The following is an 18,295-nucleotide window of genomic DNA, read 5'->3' on the forward strand; positions in this document are numbered from 1 at the left end:
TCGAGCTTGTCGACAATATATAGCTTGAGCCACTGACATTGGCTCAATCTCTCCAAGACACGCCTTATCAGGCCAAAATGTTCATTTTGGGTCCAAACAGCTATTAGGGTTTATTCTCACTGATTTCAATCAGTGTGGATAGTCAATTTTGCTAGTAGTGCATCCCCAGTTGGTTGGCATATCCAGTATTCCATTACAGAAATTTTCAACTCCTTTGAGTTGCTTCTTAGCTATCTTTGCTCTAAGATTGGCTTTGCATTGCTCTTTTAGTAATTGCCTGATTTTGTCGGCAATTCCTCCAACTGAAAATCTTTCAATTGGTTTCTCAGCTATACTTTCTCTCAAAGCTGTTCTCCATGGTTCAGGGAGTTTTCTGTGCAATAAGTTGACTAGATCGGTATTTTCTAGTTCACCAATCGTACAATAGTATTCTTGAAATTCATTCAAGTATTCTTCAAAATATCTCATGTCACAGATTTTGAGAGCATAGATATTTGATTTGGCCATTTCTTTAGCCTTCTCACTTAGATTTGAGAGGTCTCCACAGAACTGATCGTACAGGGGTACTGCAAAATCATACGGAGATTTCGAAGTTTTGATTTCTTCTGGCCAGACTTTCCTCTGGCAGTCTCTTTGAAAGAGAAGTAATACTTTTTTGCTACTCCGGTGAGAGTAGTTTCATAGTACACCTGAAGATCTGGCGCTTCAAATTTTCCAAGGGTTAGAGCAGAGGCCATCATCAGGCTATCAACCCATTGGTCAAGAGTTTTTCTCTTGTCTAGAGCTTTATCTAGATTTAACCAGATACCATGAGAGGAAATTGGTACTCTGGGTATATTGTCCTCTGGGACAAATCTTTGAGAATTTCTTTCTCCATTTTTGCCCGTAAGGGCTTTCTGTATAGGGAGTTTTATTTTTCCCTTTTCTCTTATGATGAAAGTTTTGGAGCTTTCTCCTTCTTCCATTTCAATATCATGATAGGGAAGGAGTTTTCTTTCCTTTTCTGGCTTGAAATTTTTCATTTCTTCGATTAGTTTCTCTAATCGTTCAGGATTTTCGCAGTTTTCTACTTCTTCATAGAGATCATAGAGCTTTTGTGCTCTAAGCATGTTAACTGGTCTGTTCAGATCAGCTTCTAATTCTTCTTCAGTGATAGGCTCTGTTGGTTCTTCAACAAAGAATTTGGTACCACTAACACTAGCTTCTCTAGTGTTGTAGCTTCTTCTAAGAAGATTGTTGTTTATCCTGATATTTTCAGGACAGGCGTCACTTTTTCTGTGATCATCGAATTTGAGACTGATATCTCCAGTCTTTTTGCTTTCATAAATTGCCGCTTTGGCATTTTCTGCTGGTTTTTTCGGACCAGATAGTTTCCATTCAATAGGAAAAGTTACTTCATTCCAAGTAACCTTGTGAATCTGTTGTGAATGGTTCTTCTGACTGGTGAGAAATCCAGTAGTAAGACCTGGGATATTTGATATCCTTGTCTTAGGTTCTACTGTGGTACTCATCAGTTTATAGTATATTCGGTATACTATAGCCAATTCCTGCATATCCTTTTTCATAGATATGTCATCTGTCTTGACTCTCAGTCTTAGACAGTGAGCTGCATCTTTCAAGCTGGTTGAGAAGTTTGGAAAGCAGTTGAAGTATGCCACCTGATTGCTTAGAGATGCTTCAAGTGTTCCCAACAGACTAGCTTGAAAATCTGTTAGTCTATTGTCTTGTAAGACACATAGAACTGAACAGTTTATGCCTTCTCGGGCAAAAAGTTTTATGCCTACTTGGACTGCTCCAATGTGCATAAATTGAAAAAAAATTGTTCTTGCTCTGGCGACTTCTGCAGGAATGATCATCAAAAGATCTGTTTCTCCCGTTGTAGAGGGGGTTGTAAATTCTAATAGTTTGAAGTGATGGCTGTCCATCAAGTCGAACTTTCCTCTTTTGTAGATTTGTTTAAAATCTAACTTTGGAATTGAGGAATTTTTTACCTCGTGCTCAATTTCATTGTATTCGAATTCTTCAGCATTTAAGAGTTGTACTCCTTTCTTTTTCCCGAAGATGCTCATCATTTTGACATCTCGTGTTTCTTTCGGGTTTTCATACCGAATACTAGTTTGACTAGTAGATGGTTCTAGAAAAATCATGTTTGGAACAGGATTCTTCTCTGGTTTTTCTAATGGTTTGAATCCATTAGCTTTCTTTGTTTTTACTGTAGGCACTTTCTTGTCCTTCAGTATGTTTTTCATAGAATCCAGCATTTTTTGCTGTTCATTGATTTTTCTACTAACATTTGTTATTTTTTCTTCTTCCGTTTTTGGAAGATCCTTGATATAATCTAGTTTGTTTTCCAATTTTTCTAATTGGTAGATTATAGCATGTAGTTTTTCTAGATGATCTTGACATCTAGATAATTCATTTTGCAGGTTCTGATGTTTTTCAGTAGAGAATTCAACTTCTCTAATATTAATTCTGACATTGTCCCCATTGGAGATTCCCCTTTTGAGCTCTTTGCAAGCTCTGATACCAGTGATTTGCGAATCTAACCAATGCTCATATAATCAAGAGGTTTTTGTTCCTCTTTAAGGATATATAAGAGATTTTCAATATCTCGTTCTATTTTATAGATTCTTGTTTGAAGTCTAAAGTATCAGGAGTTTCTCTTTTAAGACTTTCTCTATAGTCTTTCAATTTTCTCAATTTTTCTCTTTCCTTCTTCAATTCTTTGCTAGTACTTTTACAAATAGTTTTTAACTCAAATCTGTCAACGATCGAAATTATGAATAGTAAAGTCTAGCTGTCTATCGTTGAATATAGAGAATGAAATTTAGCTGCAATTATAATTTAGACAAATAAATTCAAGATGAGCCCACCACGTTTCATCAAAAGTAAAATAATAGGAAACAAATAATAGTAAAAGCAAGAATTGGAGAGAGAGAAGGGTACTAATGGAGTAATGGTATAAACATTAAGTGAAAGGAATAGGTGGGAGAAAAAGAGAAAACTTTTGTGTGAATGGGGTTGAAAATAAGTTGGTAGAGTGTATGGGGTGTATTTTGGTATTTTATGAGTAAGTGGTCATTATCCCTTAAATTTAAGGTAGGTCCACTTACCCCTTAAATTTAAGGTAGGTGATTACCGACTAGTTCATTCATAGTTAGGGAAATGGAAGATAACAAATAGAATTGGAAGTGATACGTATACTTCATATATTGCTCATTCTCAATACATCATTTTTATTTTTCCTTTCAAAATTGAAATCTGAAATACTAATTATTTGTGATACAAAGATGTACAATATGCACATTAATGCTCATCTGCATGATGTGCTGCAAGCTATAGTGACCCCAATGCAAATCAATTGTTCATCACATGCATTAAAGATGATGATGATATATATATGATGTGAGCTAGACAGAGTTAAATATGTTGGAAGTGAAAGAGAATAAAGAAGGTGGCTTGTGTGAGTTAAATTCTAGCTAATTGCTTTGCTTCAATTTAATTATTAGTTTAAATTACAAATGCAAACTGATAACCAAGAGGCAAGAGTACAATCTATGCCCCAATAAGATCATATTCATCATGCATGCATTTAAGGTAGGTGAATACTGACCAGTTCATTCATAGCTTGGGGTTGGTCATTATTACTACATAGATAGAGACTCAAAAACCGAAATGGAGATGGGTCTCCTATAACTATAAGATCTAACAGGCGAAAAGTACAATCTTCAATAATCTGAGCTAATATATATGCCCCAACATCATATTCATCATGCATGCATTTAAGTTAAGGTAGGGGACTACTGACCAGTTCATTCATAGCTTGGGGGTTGGTCATTATTACTACATGGATACAGACTCAAAAACCGAACTGGAGATGGCTGGAGATGGGTCTCCAATAACTATAACATCTGTAGTTCTCCTCACGTGTATGCAATAAAGATCATGATGTTCTTTCTTCCTATAGTGATGCAAGAGATTAGTGTACACAACAAAAGTAACCAAACATACTTATTATTGAGAATAACAACACAAGCCTTCAAAAATCCTGGAACCAGAAAAGTTAAAACTGAAACGCCTGATTTTTTATTTTTTTTTAAAGGACTTGTTCCACATCTTCTAAATCTTATCTGTCATATTGTAAATACAAAATTTGACGATAAAAAATAACAAAACAAAAAGAATTCATGTTTGTTTACCAAAAAATCCAATTAGGATTCCCATATCCTCAACCAATGATAATTTAATCCGATCCAGCCTTTATATCCAATGCGCCACAGCAGCTTCATGTAATGACTATCAATCTACAGGGCGTTAAGCACATTTTTAAATGTCATATAAACGTTTAAGCTATGTCATATATTTGAATAACTGAGGCATTCAGTTACCCGCCTGAATCTACAGGCTCCAGCGGTTGAAATGGACCTGTTTATGTCTCAGAGACACCATTAGATGGGTTGCCAATGCTTGAACTGATTTCATCACTGGTGCCATCTACATGACCATTGAGATTGGAGCCATAGACATGCCCCATTTTTGTTCGTTTAGTCTCCAAATATCTCTTGTTCTCCATAGTTATTGGTGTCAATAACGGGACCCTGCCAGCAACGGCCAAACCATAACCTTTGAGCCCGCTATACTTTGCAGGATTGTTTGTCATCAGCTTCATTGTACGAACACCTAGATCTCGTAGTATCTGCAATAAGCAATCAGATATTCAAATACCAATCTATCTGCTTTGCAAAAAGCAAGGAGGTAGATATGGAACCAGTGCCTTACAGCACTACAGTCTAAGTGCTCTACAAATGTGCAAACCAAGACTACAAAGAAATATCAACATGTGATTAGAAAAGAAAATAATGAAACTTATAGCATCATAAAAATGACCAATTAAAAGGAGCTGAAGGATAAGATGCACAGCCTGCCACACCCAAATTTTCAAACATTAATGAGCCAAAGGAACTCTAATGCGATTTAAAAGATAAAATAGAACTTGTTACTATAACTGTATAACCCATTTCCTAGAGATGAATCCCTATCATTTTGTATTCCCAACATCTGATGAAATATAATTAGATTGCAATCATGCTAGTTCTCCAATATCCTAACCCAAGATTGTTATATTTCAGAATAAAGAGAGGTTCATGTGCACAAGACTAATGGCCGCATGACAATACAATAACAAAAGTAGATAGTTGCATGATGATATTAACAATAAGAATGAGATCTGATTTAAAAGTTATACAGTACCTGTGCACCAATTCCATACTCGCGAGAATCAACAGGTAGTCCGAGCTCCTCGTTGGCTTCAACAGTGTCACGCCCATCATCCTGCAGGTTATAAGCTCGGAGCTTGTGGCCTAAACCAATTCCTCTACCTTCATGTCCACGGAGATACACTAAAACACCCCTACCCACTGCTTCAATTTGTTTCATAGCAAGTGCCAGCTGGTTTCCACAATCACATCTGGCCGACCCAAAGATGTCACCGGTGAGACACTCTGAATGTACTCTCACAAGTATATTTTGCCCATCTCCAATATCACCCTGTTCATGTCAAGCCTAAAATTAGTTACTTAAGTAATAAATAGTGATCAATTCATCAAACACTAAATTTTGTTTTGTTTGTCAGCCAACCCCAACCAAGTGAATCTCCCAAGTAATTACAAGAAAGTGAGGTGAGTGAGGTACAGAATGCAAGCAAACATTTAAATCCAACTATGGAAGATCGATGTACAGAAAAGCTTGTTGTTGTATCAATTTAAGTAGAACAAGTAGAGTAATTAGCATAGAAGAAAGGGGAGAGATGAAGATAGAATAGACATTGAAGAGGAGATATGCAGAGACCTAATCCTAAGTTATCAAAACAATATGCCATAGTCTAAAACCCATTACAACAAAGGAAAAACAAAAAAACAAAAATTGACAAATTGCACACTAGCCAAATTTTGAGAAGGGGCAAAACAGAAAGCTCCCAGAGCCTGAACCCAAACCTTACTTTCAACTCTTCTGCTAGATTACTTGATTAAATAGTTTCCTCATTTCCATCCAATAAAATAATAGGTAATTGTGTGAATGTCCGTAATGCTAAATGACAAAACCTTCAGGAAAAAAATCATAATAATAACCACAGAAATTGCATAATTAAAGATTCTATTGCATGTAATTGGTTTTACCATAATGTGAACTTGGTAAATAAAGACCATCCATTTGTAATAGGACTCAACTATACAAAATTAACTACGATTACAGCCTTGAACCCACCATTCACCATTCAAAATCTTTGCACCTCCCTACTAATAAAGGCTTATGCAAGCTTGTTCATTAAATGATAAAAATTCCATAACAAGCAATGGATCCTTATAGTATCCAAAACTTTGACCACTAAATAATCAAAATCCCTTACAAAGTCTATTAAAATTCCAATTCAAGTTCTGTTCTTTTGTACTCAGAAATCACACAAACCCGCCTGGTGGACCCAGGCTCGAACTAGGGCCTCCTGGCGCACCTTACCATCTTTAAACAACAGTAAAATCTAGCAAACAGCTTTGCAGGCACTTTCAGGGGATTCAAACCCTAATGGGAACAGACCATAGGGGTGACATTCCAGAATATGAAGCAAGCCTCAAAAGAATGAGATATGAGCTTCATCATTAATTGACATAGCCTCTAAAAGAAAAGTAACATTATCCTTAAAGTCCTTTCACTTCCGCTCTTCTATTTTCTGCATTTTCCACAAAAACACGACACATCTAATGATTTCCTAGCAATTTATATCCAAAAGTCATCCTAAGAACAAGTCAAGCACACAAAATGTCAATGCTATGCTAGTACTTCCTCTCTTCTTCTTTTTTGTTTTTGAGAAGAGAAAGAAAGCTCCAAAACAGAGACATTGCAAATTTATGAACTGACCATTACGCCAACTGTTATATATTATTATTGTTGCATAAAGGTCAGACAGTTTGAAGTGGAGAACATTTTAGCACAATGATTTGCTTACTTTAACCATAGCAATGTGCTCAATCCCATCTAGCAATGACCTATAACAGTAGGCTTCAAATGGCCCCCACATTGTGGGTATCCGTGCAGCTCCAGCCCGCTCCACCAACTTGTCCCTTTTTCTCCTATATCTGAAAATTATAATTGATAAATATATCAGAATTATAATTTCTTCCACTAAATCAAAGGAAAGGGCAAACATGAACCCTCGATAATCACTATGATAGCAAAGGGATACCAAGAAGAAATAGTAAGATTTATTCATTACTTCATACATTATATCATCCCCTAAAAAAATCTGGTAGGATTTCTTGACGGCTTTGGATGATCCTTAACTGAGTTAAGGCAGTAGAAAAAATCATTTTTGGCAGTACATTTAATATGGCAAATAAATAGATCACACTTAGCAAATCAAGAAACTGCAGAAAAACCCATTAGATGTTTCAGAAATATGCAATGACATTCATCAAAGCTAAAGAAACAGTTTTGTAGCATCTTTAAGATCGTCAAGCAGTACGGATTTATTTGGTAAGTACATATACAGATATACTACACTTCAGACTCATATTGGGAAAAAAGGAAAGAATAAAAAAAACTGAGAACTCACAGTACCTTATCAAATCAGCAATAGAAATAATTTTCAAGTTTTCTGCCTCTGCAAATTCACGAAGCCTCGGTAATCTAGCCATAGAACCGTCATCATCCACAATTTCACACAAAACTGCTACCGGATCTAGCCCAGCCAACATTGCGAGATCAACTGAAGCTTCTGTGTGCCCAGCTCTTTTTAGAACTCCTCCCTCCCTGTACTTTAGGGGAAAGATATGACCTGGTCGGTTGAAGTCTTCAGGTTTTGAATCCCTTGATGCAAGGGCCAAGACTGTTGCAGCTCTATCACGAGCTGAAACACCAGTTGTCGTACCATGTTTTGCATCCTATGAAATCAAAATCATTTGAGGTCACCCATGATAGTTATTATAAGTCACAGAACACATTAATACCATAAAGATATAGATCAAAACTTCTATTACAAACTACATTGACATATTTATCTTCACTACCCAGGAAGAAAAAGATAGGGTTGAGAATACCAACTCTATTCAGCTCCACTTCCCCTCGATTATGTCAGGCAAAATACTTGCAACAAAATATCGCATATCTACAATACCCTTTTCACTCTCTCCCTAGGTTTTAAGAATGAAACTGGATGCAGTAGCATGACTCAACCAAAATTATAAAATGACATGGACCAAGAGGCCTCATGATCAGATCAGTGTTCCCCTCTTATCTCAATATGCAACTTGCTTTAGTTTATCTGGGAAAACTCACTACGTACCACTGAGACAGTGAATGCTGTACAAAGTTTTTCTTCATTCTGTGTCACCATCAACGGAAGTTGTAACCTTTCTAAGTCTTCTCCTTTCATGCTCACACAAACAATTCCGGTTCCGTGCTTGACAATAAAAGCCATAGCTTCTGGTGTTGCCAAGGATGCTGCCATTATAAGATCTCCCTCGTTTTCTCTATCTTCATCATCTACAACAATTACCATCTGCAACATTTTTTCAATTAACCATCTGTAACCTTATCCACTCCCAAAAGCAATGCACGAAGAGGAGAGTAATATTTCCATTAAAAGCATAAAACTTTAACTCAGAAGATGACAAACCTTGCCTCGACGAATATCTTCAATGGCCTCCGCAATGGAAGAAAATCCTTCAATAGGATAATCTAGATCGTATTCATCGTTATCAGAAGAGAAACCGCTACTAAGAGGAGCCATATCAGCTGCAAGTGTTCCAAAACTCAATGCGTCAGGTTGTGCTTCAACCCCATTAGTGTGAGACAGGAGATCATCTTCTCCAGATATCACCATAGCCCTTGCCTGGAAATCACCCCTCAAACCAAAGCACAACTTCCGAGTCAAACTCGGTGCAACAAAATCAGATACGCACCCATTTGGCTTAACCGAAGTCCCGGGATATAAACAATTGTTCCTTCTGAAAGTAAAGAATTCATTAGTCATTTATATAACCATTGAACAACTCTTTCCTTTTCTGAATTTGGGCAAAATATCATAACCAACAAAGTTAACCAAAAAACAAAATACATTACATAGTTACTCTCACATATCATATCCATATTAACCATAGCTCTTGATTCAAATACCCAATCTTAGAACCATTTCTTCACTCAACCATGGATTCTCACATATCCGGAAACTCTCTCTATCTCTCAGATTCGCAATTTCATCTCTATCATATTCATATCCAATCGACATTCCTAGTGTTTCCGAAAGATGGAGACATCGAAAATCTCAGGGTATAACAAGACCAAATCAAATCAAACCAAATCAAATCAGAACAGAAAAGAAAAAAACAAAAGGCTTACTGAGAAGGGAAGAGAGCCATTGGGGAGCAATAGAGGTTGATAGAAGCCATTTGCTGCGTCTGTGTTGTTTCACCAAACCTCCAAAGAAGAAGAAGAAGAAGAAGAAGAAGAAGACGAGTCTGTTATAGCAGCATAGGAGGCTGCGTCAGCGCTGAGGTCACGGAGCTGAGCAGATCAGCCGCCCAGGGGGTAAGGTTGGCAGCCCAAAACCTCAACTCCTTTCTGTGTGCGCGTAAAGGATATCCTACCAGCCACCATACGAGTCGTCACCTTCTTTCTTGGTCTGAATATTCCACCCCCTATATCGAGAAACAATTAGGTGGGGCCGGTAACCACCGTGTCACGTCCGATCCACCAAATTATTGATTTATTTGTTTAAATAAATAGTGTGTTGTCGGCACACCGTTTAAGATTATTGTGCGTTGTCGTTAAAAAGTTGGATAAACATGTTGATCGTGCGATCCAACAACAACTTTGTCTAGTATAGAAATGGTTACATGGGTTTTTAGGTAAGATTATGAAATTCTTTGAAAAAAATATACTTGATACAACTCAAACTTAACACGTATGTAAGATAGGGAACTATGGAAGTGAGTGGCCATTCAAAATGTCACTCGTGGTTACAAAATTTGCTAATAGCTCTTTTGGGGTGACAATTTTTACTAAACTTAGTCTAAATTAATAATTTTGTCAAATTACCGTTAAAATGAGTTCACGTGTCACACTTAAACATATTTGGCACATAAGCTTATTAATGAAATTTTCACGAACTCATATCAGTCGTATGTTTGGATTGATTTATCAATGACCTTTTGACCACAAGAAAAACATTGAGAATGACTCGTTACTAATGGAACTTTCCTGGAATTAGCCATGGAGCTAATGTTGTTTTACTTTTCTTTCTATGAAGTATGAACCCATATAAGTCGTATGTTTGGATTAATTTATCAATGTCCTTTTGACCACAAGAAAAACATTGAGAATGATTCGTTACTAATGGAACTTTCTTGGAATTAGCCATGGAGCTAATGTTGTTCTACTTTTCTTCTACGAAATATACAAGAGTGATTGAATTTTTTCATATCATTTTGTCTGTATATCAATCTGTTGGCTAACTCAAATATGATATGATTTGTAATAGGTCACATCCTGACACGACTCATTGTCATCCCTAATTGTAAGCTTTAGAATATACTTTGTGACAAGACGTTCTACTAAGATCCTTCTAACTTAACAATTTAAGGTTAATAGTAGACAGTGATCTAAAATCCTCATTTCTTAAATAAATAATAAATGGTTGAAAAATAGTAAACATAAACGTTTCAGATTACTGGGAAAACACATCAGGTTTCTGCAAATGAATCGACGAACAAATAGACAATGCCTTGAAAAGTTAAAACACATCAACAAGGATTTTGAGTGAAAATTGTTGAACAAAGACTGAACTAGTCCCATACTTGATTAAGCTGAGTGATACTGGTCCTCTTGCATTTGTTCATAACACCAACATAAACAAGAATTTCTTTCCCTTATCCCATGAAATTGGTTCCATTCCCAGGAAGTACTACATTTACATGAATAATATGAGAATTTACATTTCACAAATACTTCGAAAATACTATGTAAATCACACAAAATTTGAGGAGCACTCCTAACCCTTCAACATGTAACTAAGGAACACTGAATTGTCACTGCAAACACATACAACAAAATTAAGGGAGCATTCCTAATCTCCACAAAAGGAACATCAAATTTAGTTGATTGTCCCTTCATAGATCCAAAATATATATACCATAATCCTTTGCAGATATATCATTTCCAGCTGATTCGAATGACCAAGCATCTACACATAATTACTGACAAAGTCCGTCCACTCGCACCTCACCTCATCCAGTTCTGTCTGTGTGTAGGCATTTAGTTTCCTCCCATCCCACTGATTCAGAAAATATTCACCAATATATAAATCACAAATATTGTATATAAATATATGTACGCACAACAAATTGGATAGAGCATTAAGATCCAACATAAATAAAGCAGGTAGTAGTTGTATATATAACCAGCCTCATAACAGAACAACAACGGACGCAATTAACAGCACAATTGATCCCCATCATGTGATCTTTACCAAGCCACTATTTAAGAAAATTACAAGGAATTCAATTTGACCAAGGGGAGCCAAAACTTGCAGGGCAATTGATACAAAGCTGGAAGGTTTGAAATGAGTCGAGGAAATTACATAGTTGATAAATAATCAAATTTAATCTCTACGTCCAAGTAGCTATTTATATAGCATATGACTAGCAATTCACCTCTGATGATGTACACCAGAAAAGGCAATAAGAATCCAAAACAAGAACTAAAATGTTCTAACAAAAAGAAGCACACAAACCATGTTGAACCCGTGCAACTCACAACCCAACAGAACAAAAACTGTTAACTTTACCTTTGTTGCAAAGGAAAGGTCATGACCTTCTATGATTTCTTTCATATATCTCATCACATAATACCCACACTCCATATTCGAGGGTTGTTTAGGACCCTGCAGACAAGGAGATAAGTGTGACAATTCATTACCTTCAATAAATCTTAAATTCTTATTAAGTAAAGGGACATTTACCATCAATACTTTCCATAGAGGTTGTTTTCGGAATCCCCTACCCGTTTCAATGTTGAATTGTCTAATCCCACTTCAGCACAAAAGAGATAGTAACGTTATAGTCTATCAAAATTACTATAATAGTTTCTTTCTAAATAAGTGAGAAGAGGAACTTACTTGTTTACAACATATTTCCATTCTTCCTCACGCATGCTTCTTCGGAGAGGGTCCATGAAATAGCGTTGAAGAGGGTCCATGAAGTAGCATACTTCTTTGTCTTCACTGATGATGGTCAGCATCCAATGATAACTACAACATGCACAAGTTTATTTAGCAATAGTGATGCAAACAGAACATATTTGCTTGGTTGGCATAATACTTACCCAGAATTGTAAGGTACCAAAAGTATTTGGTCAGCAGACCCTTGCTGCAACCGGGTTGCGAGCACCTGTGATTTGTGGTCAGAATTGCCTTCCCCAACTGATATGCTTGAAGGGTCCATCAAACCAACCATATTGGCCATGTTGGACTGCTTTAGCATATCATAGAGGTGCCTACAGAAAACATATCTACGTAAAGATGATTTTCACTAGGCATTCTCAAATCGTATTCCATATTTCGTTTACAAATCATATATAATTCCTCGCAGCCCGTATAATTTCAAGGATGTGACTGTCTACTTGTCCCAAATTAAGTAGACAAGAGCAAGAAGTTTTATTCAATTCCAACAAAAACACACAGACAGGCCTTATATCAAGGCCCTTCTTGAGAGGGATTTAAATTATAAGAAGCAAAAGGGATCACATTGTTGGGCAACCCCAACATGTTTTGGCAATTCCATTTTAGAGTAGAGCAGAAGTGTAGAGCATATGGAGGTGCCAAATAATGAACGAAACTTAGGTGTCCATAGTATTGTCAATAATAAATAAATAACCAAAACAGAGATACTATTTACTTATTTAGATTAACTGATAAACTGTCATAAGCATTATGAGCTTACCTCATGTACACTGTTATGCACCTAGGGGGCATTTCCTTCATTTCCATAAATTGCATAACATCTTCTTTGAAAATGTTGAGAGTCTTGGCAATACCAAATACGGCTTCTTCCATAAAGACACTGATAGGCTCACCATCCGTCATGGCACGCTCAGCATAACGGTATAGGAGCTTGAGGGACTTGGGCAGGATCACATCTTGATTGGGTAAATCTCGAGGTTTTATAGAAGAATTTCCACGTTCCTATGGTTTTGGCAACACAAAAAGAAGATTTATATGAGATCAGAGAAAAAGATTATCCATACCCGAGCTAAATTAATAAACAATAAATTTTGAAGGTAAGTACAAAATAAAATGAAATACCATCGTTGGAGAATGACATCTTATATCATGGTTTTTTACCTCTTCATTCATCAACTTAACAAGATGTTTCGGCCAAGCCACATGAGAGCCTACAGCTTGCCCAACAGTTGCTAATTCCCCTGTAACTGGTATGGGAAGCAGCGCTTGTTCATCTAGGGCAGTATCAATAGCAACACGTATATTGCCCTCTCCCAAAGGCACACCATGGACTGTGTGGTTCGCCACATCCATTTCAATTATTGTACCATGGGAAACAACATTGTTGATTGATCCAACAGCCAACTTGCAAGATTTTCCCTGAAACAAAAAAATTAAATGAATAAATAAAACCACAGAGTGACACAGAAACTTAATGCAAATATCCAATCCAACTAAAAGCCCCAACACAAACATTCCATATGATACAACAATGCTTTAAGTTAAGCCATGAACAATTATGTTTCAAATTTTTACCTTCATGAATTCTCTTCTGCCCACAAATGAGAAAGCTTCCGAATCAATTTCATTATCCTCAACGTTTGTCTTCCCAGAACACCTGCCCTTCTTTGAAGGCTTGGCAAGCAGAGGAGTTGGAAGTGTGATACTTGTGGCTGGGCAATCACCACTGATCTTTGCCTCTAACAAAGAAATCTTGGCTTCAAACCATAACCTTTGCTGCTCTATCATCTTTCTGACCTCATCCATGACACTTTCCCGCTCCAACTGAGGAGGTGAAACATTTGGCATGAGAGACTCTCCTGCACCTCTAACCCTACTAGAATGTTCTGGAGTCCCCAACCCCATTGACCTGACATCATCACTTGATCCACTGTTAGAGTTGGAAATATCCCCTTCATTGTTCATTAAAGTATCCTGCGACAAGCAATATACACAGTTAGTAGTTCCTAGTGATAAATAAATTCCATAGACAAACATTATACAAGATAAAGCATACTTACCATTTCTGCAGCCTGCTCCCCTACAGTCTCATGGGAGATATTCCCATTTTTGTCCTCACGTCCTTTCTTCCAGAGGACAGCTAGATCAAGTTCATCTTCATTCATAGTTTTTTTCTACCAACCAAGTAAAAGATATGGTTAGAGCTCGATAAATAGAAATGTAGGGAATAAAAGTGCTGGAATTACATGAGCTTACTAGTTCTGCCTCTAAACCAGCATATCCCTTTCGTGACATTCTATGAGCATTCTGCAACTTTCCCCTTCTCTCTTTCTGCTCCATGTGGAGTTTCTACAATAGGCACATAAATTATAGATGATACAATTTTAGGTTTTTAACAACAGATCCTGAGTATTAAATTTCATCTCCTAGGTTCTATAACAGAGAAATGAATATCATCAACCTTGCAATAAACATTATGTGAGGCAATGCAAACTAAACCTAACCAATAAGAAATTCACGCTTGCCTATCATTTATATACTTGAGATGCTCAGCAAAATTCTTCTATTTTTATTTTTCCATATAAGATTTGACATTTCTTCATGGATAATAAAGAAAAGTTAGGAAGTGTGCAGTGTTCAAGCAGTCAATTGAAAGTTCTGTTGGTAAGAAATTGACCAAGAACCACTTCCAGAGGTGACATTAGCAAGATAATTAACTTGGATACATGATAGTTGATTTATGGGACTGCTACACTATGTAATCTTAAAAAACACAGTTAGATGATTACAATCCAATCATTTAATGTATATGATGATGATAATTGGTGCTACGAAATCCAGAAAATAAAATTTAGATGATAATAATGCTAATGCTAATGGGTGCTTTGACAGAGAAGAATACAGCAAATTGAGAGCTATCTTAATCTGAGGATTTAAGACAAATTAACAAATACATAACGCACATAAACAGGATATACTCCAGAAGGAAGACCAGCTGTATTAGTGTTAGGGTGGACCAGCTGTATTACTGCTTTGACACAGTATGAAACTGAGCAGAATTAAGTCCTCTTGCTGGGCTGTACATAGGCCCAGTTGGTAAGTAAATGAAAAAAGTTATATTATGCACTGCTAGAGGAGCTAGCCACTGAGCAGTGCTAGGTTGGACCTCTTCCTCCATAAGTTGTTTTACACTTTTGATATGCAAAGGAAGGAAGAAAAAGAAGCCCAAAATGTATATGGAATCAGTCCGGAGCTCTTCCTTTAGCGGTTACTCTCATACACTTCAAAAAAAAAAAGGCTAGGAACGGATAAAAGTCCCTCATTGTACCTGAAAATCTGTGGTTAAGCGACTCTTTACGAATTGTTCCCAATCTTGTTGCTTAATGAAATCATATTCTTCTGGTGGGTCTTTTAAAGCATCAGGCTGATCTTTATATGGCAGTACGTATTTTGTTGTCAATTCTGACTTGAATTGCCTCCACTTATTGGCTGCAGATGACAAGACCATTTTTCTGCATCTAGGAGCTAAGACGAATGCCATCTAAAATAGTAAAATGTCATGAGGTGAGCTATTAGTTAATAACGAAGTGAAAATTTGTGAACAGTACAAGAGCACAAACTTGAGTCAAATATACCTCTACGGATTTCCAAATTTCATTTTTCAGATCCTTCTCCACCTTAGGCCAGCTCTCAACAATGATGGGAACCGTGGTACGCACAATCACCCCTATGTAAGAAGCCATCTCTGCTGCTGCCTTCCCAAATGGTAAGCCCTTTGGGTTAAACTCAACTACTGATTTCTTACCTCTAAGTGCTCGGTTCACTATGCGATCCATACTTGTTCTTCCACGTTTCCTTTTTAGCCCGATTGAGGCAGTAATATTGTCATCAGTCCCCTCCGAAGCAGAGGCATTCTTGGTTTTTGGTAAACCCATCCCTGAATTCTCCAAGCTGCAAAACTCAACAATGGTTGATCTCAGTGATGTGTTACATGCAGGCATGCATAAGTTATTAAGAATACAGATGTTATCATTGAATTATAACACCTAAATAAAACAAAGTTATTACTCCTATGTTATTTGAGAATCTTAGTGGGAAATAATTGCTTTATTTTAATAATTTTACAGCCAGGAAATAACCATGCTGTAAGGACACTCTGATATCCTTAGGCTCGTGATGTAAAATTTAAGGATGTTAGGCACTTAAAGTGTATCTTGTCTTGAAATTTATGGTAGGCGATAAATCATTGGAAGATTGGAAAGGAGTCAAAGGACCGCCTCTGGAATGGAATTAGTTGTGAAAAAAGCTTCAGAGTTACTTGTCTCTGTGTTCTGATTGAGTAATATATCTCTAGAACCAAGCATATACTGTATGGTCTAAACATGGTATGGAAAGATGTTCTCTTAAGTTAGATATCACATTCATGCAAGAATCATTAAGAAATAATTCATTTGATAAAACCTATGAAATCCATAAGCAAGTAACAATCAACTCACTCCATATGAAGATATATATTAATTTTTGGAGTCAGAAAGGCCATCGATTATCTATGTTATCGATTCTACTGTAAAGCTGGAAAAATGAAAATAATCTCAAGCCACCATTCATTTTTGACATAATGACTGTAAAAACTCACAGCTTAAAAATAAGGCCACTCTATAAACCACCAATTCAAATGAGGCAAACATACAAACTTCCAATTACTTTACCACCCCTTGAAAGAGGTTAACTTTATAAACCTTCTCCAACCCCTTGAAAGAGGCCAACTTTTATAAACCTTCTCCAGAACAAGACAGACATTAAGGAGACTAAACAACAACACATATCTAAAACCCAAATCCCACACTGTTCAAATCTCATCCATACACATTTAACAAAGAAGTGTCCAAAGAGTAAAATCCCAAGTTCAGATGATACCCAAAATGAACAGACACAAAATCAAGATCAATTCTTTATACAGAAAAATGGGTTCTCTTGGTCTAAAAATGAGAATAGAAAAAAACCCATATCAGTAAATGCATGGAATTAGAATTTAGCCCTGTAAATATTGAAGTGGGATCAAGTATACCTGACACTTTGGCTGAGATTTCTCACAACGGAAATGCTCCGGTGGCCGGAGTAATGGGTCAACAGCTAATAGGTTCAATGGTGGTCGAAAGCCCTCAGCGATCAAAGCTCGAAACGGCTGGAGTTGACTGAGCAAGGAAAGAGAGAGCGGGAAAGTTAGGGCTTTTGGGTCGGAAAGTGGGAAAGCGAAGAAGAAACAGTGAAGCGTTGTTATTTTCACATTTACTACGCTAAATTCTAAAGATGATGGGATTTGAAAATATCCCCCTGTGAAAGTACGTTGTGAAAATGGCGCTGTCTATTTGGTGTTGCCTATAATTTTGGTCCAATGTGTCAAATTGGATGCTAAGCTATGAAAATGACGAAACTTCTGTAATGGTGCTACTAAAAGGTTGCCTAAAGTTTTTTCTGCTAGAGACCGGCCGGTGCTGGTCGGACCGGTGTTTAGGTCGAAATCGGATACCAAACCAACCCATTTAGTTGTAGTTTTAAAAATCACAATCAAAATCAATAATTAGGTTGACTGATTTTTGATCTGCAACCTCAACCGTTACTTTAAACTTGCAATCCACTAATTTACTTCATCGCTGCAATAATCGTGTCTAAACTTTATTTGAGAGCGTTCAAATTCGATCACATTACGTAAATTTACGCAGTGGCTTCACTTCGCTAGCATCTTTTTCACTATTGACAACAATTTTTAACTAATGTGTTTGGATGAGGGAAAAAATGATGGAATTTAATTGAAAGTGAGGATTTCATAATTCTTACAAGCTAATTCCCTCGTTTTGCATTATCAGATTGGAAATTTTAAATTTCTCTGTGGAAAAAAACGAATGAATTCATTATTTAAATTCCCCACTTCAATTTCCACCAAAATAGGTGTCATTTACGAATTCCTTTGCAGTATTCAATTTTCATTTCCAAAACAAGGTTTTTTTCTATTTTATTTTTTTATTTATTTTAAACTTTCTTAATTAATTACATATTTCAAATCCT

The 18,295-nt window shown here is 36.6% G+C and overlaps 2 protein-coding genes across 4 annotated transcripts; both read right to left on the reverse strand.

Moving 5' to 3' along the window:
- Nucleotides 1–4,063: 4,063 nt before the first annotated feature.
- Nucleotides 4,064–9,672, reverse strand: LOC133723600 (bifunctional riboflavin biosynthesis protein RIBA 1, chloroplastic-like). 3 transcript variants are annotated; one of them, XM_062150496.1, is made up of 8 exons: nt 9,391–9,672; nt 8,669–8,999; nt 8,336–8,551; nt 7,612–7,934; nt 7,001–7,130; nt 5,251–5,547; nt 4,393–4,696; nt 4,064–4,304 (listed from the first exon to the last, which is right to left on the reverse strand). In XM_062150496.1, the coding sequence occupies exons 1-7, from the start codon at nt 9,438–9,440 to the stop codon at nt 4,430–4,432; spliced, it is 1,614 nt and encodes a 537-aa protein (XP_062006480.1). In that variant the 5' UTR covers nt 9,441–9,672; the 3' UTR covers nt 4,064–4,304; nt 4,393–4,429. The 3 variants fall into 3 exon arrangements, with proteins under 3 accessions (XP_062006480.1, XP_062006487.1, XP_062006472.1); XM_062150503.1 differs by having other exon boundaries at nt 4,064–4,696; nt 8,669–8,996; XM_062150488.1 differs by having other exon boundaries at nt 4,064–4,696.
- Nucleotides 9,673–10,816: 1,144 nt separating this feature from the next.
- On the reverse strand, nt 10,817–17,678 carry LOC133723619 (uncharacterized). The gene is made up of 13 exons (XM_062150513.1): nt 17,298–17,678; nt 15,865–16,180; nt 15,558–15,770; nt 14,486–14,578; nt 14,290–14,403; nt 13,805–14,203; nt 13,391–13,648; nt 12,990–13,231; nt 12,373–12,543; nt 12,167–12,298; nt 12,011–12,080; nt 11,837–11,932; nt 10,817–11,323 (listed from the first exon to the last, which is right to left on the reverse strand). Exons 2-13 carry the CDS (start codon nt 16,162–16,164, stop codon nt 11,234–11,236), a joined length of 2,178 nt encoding a protein of 725 aa, XP_062006497.1. The 5' UTR covers nt 16,165–16,180; nt 17,298–17,678; the 3' UTR covers nt 10,817–11,233.
- Between the last annotated feature and the right edge of the window lie 617 nt (nt 17,679–18,295).

This window comes from Rosa rugosa, chromosome 1, assembly GCF_958449725.1.
Source record: "Rosa rugosa chromosome 1, drRosRugo1.1, whole genome shotgun sequence".
Taxonomy (NCBI): Eukaryota; Viridiplantae; Streptophyta; class Magnoliopsida; order Rosales; family Rosaceae; genus Rosa; species Rosa rugosa.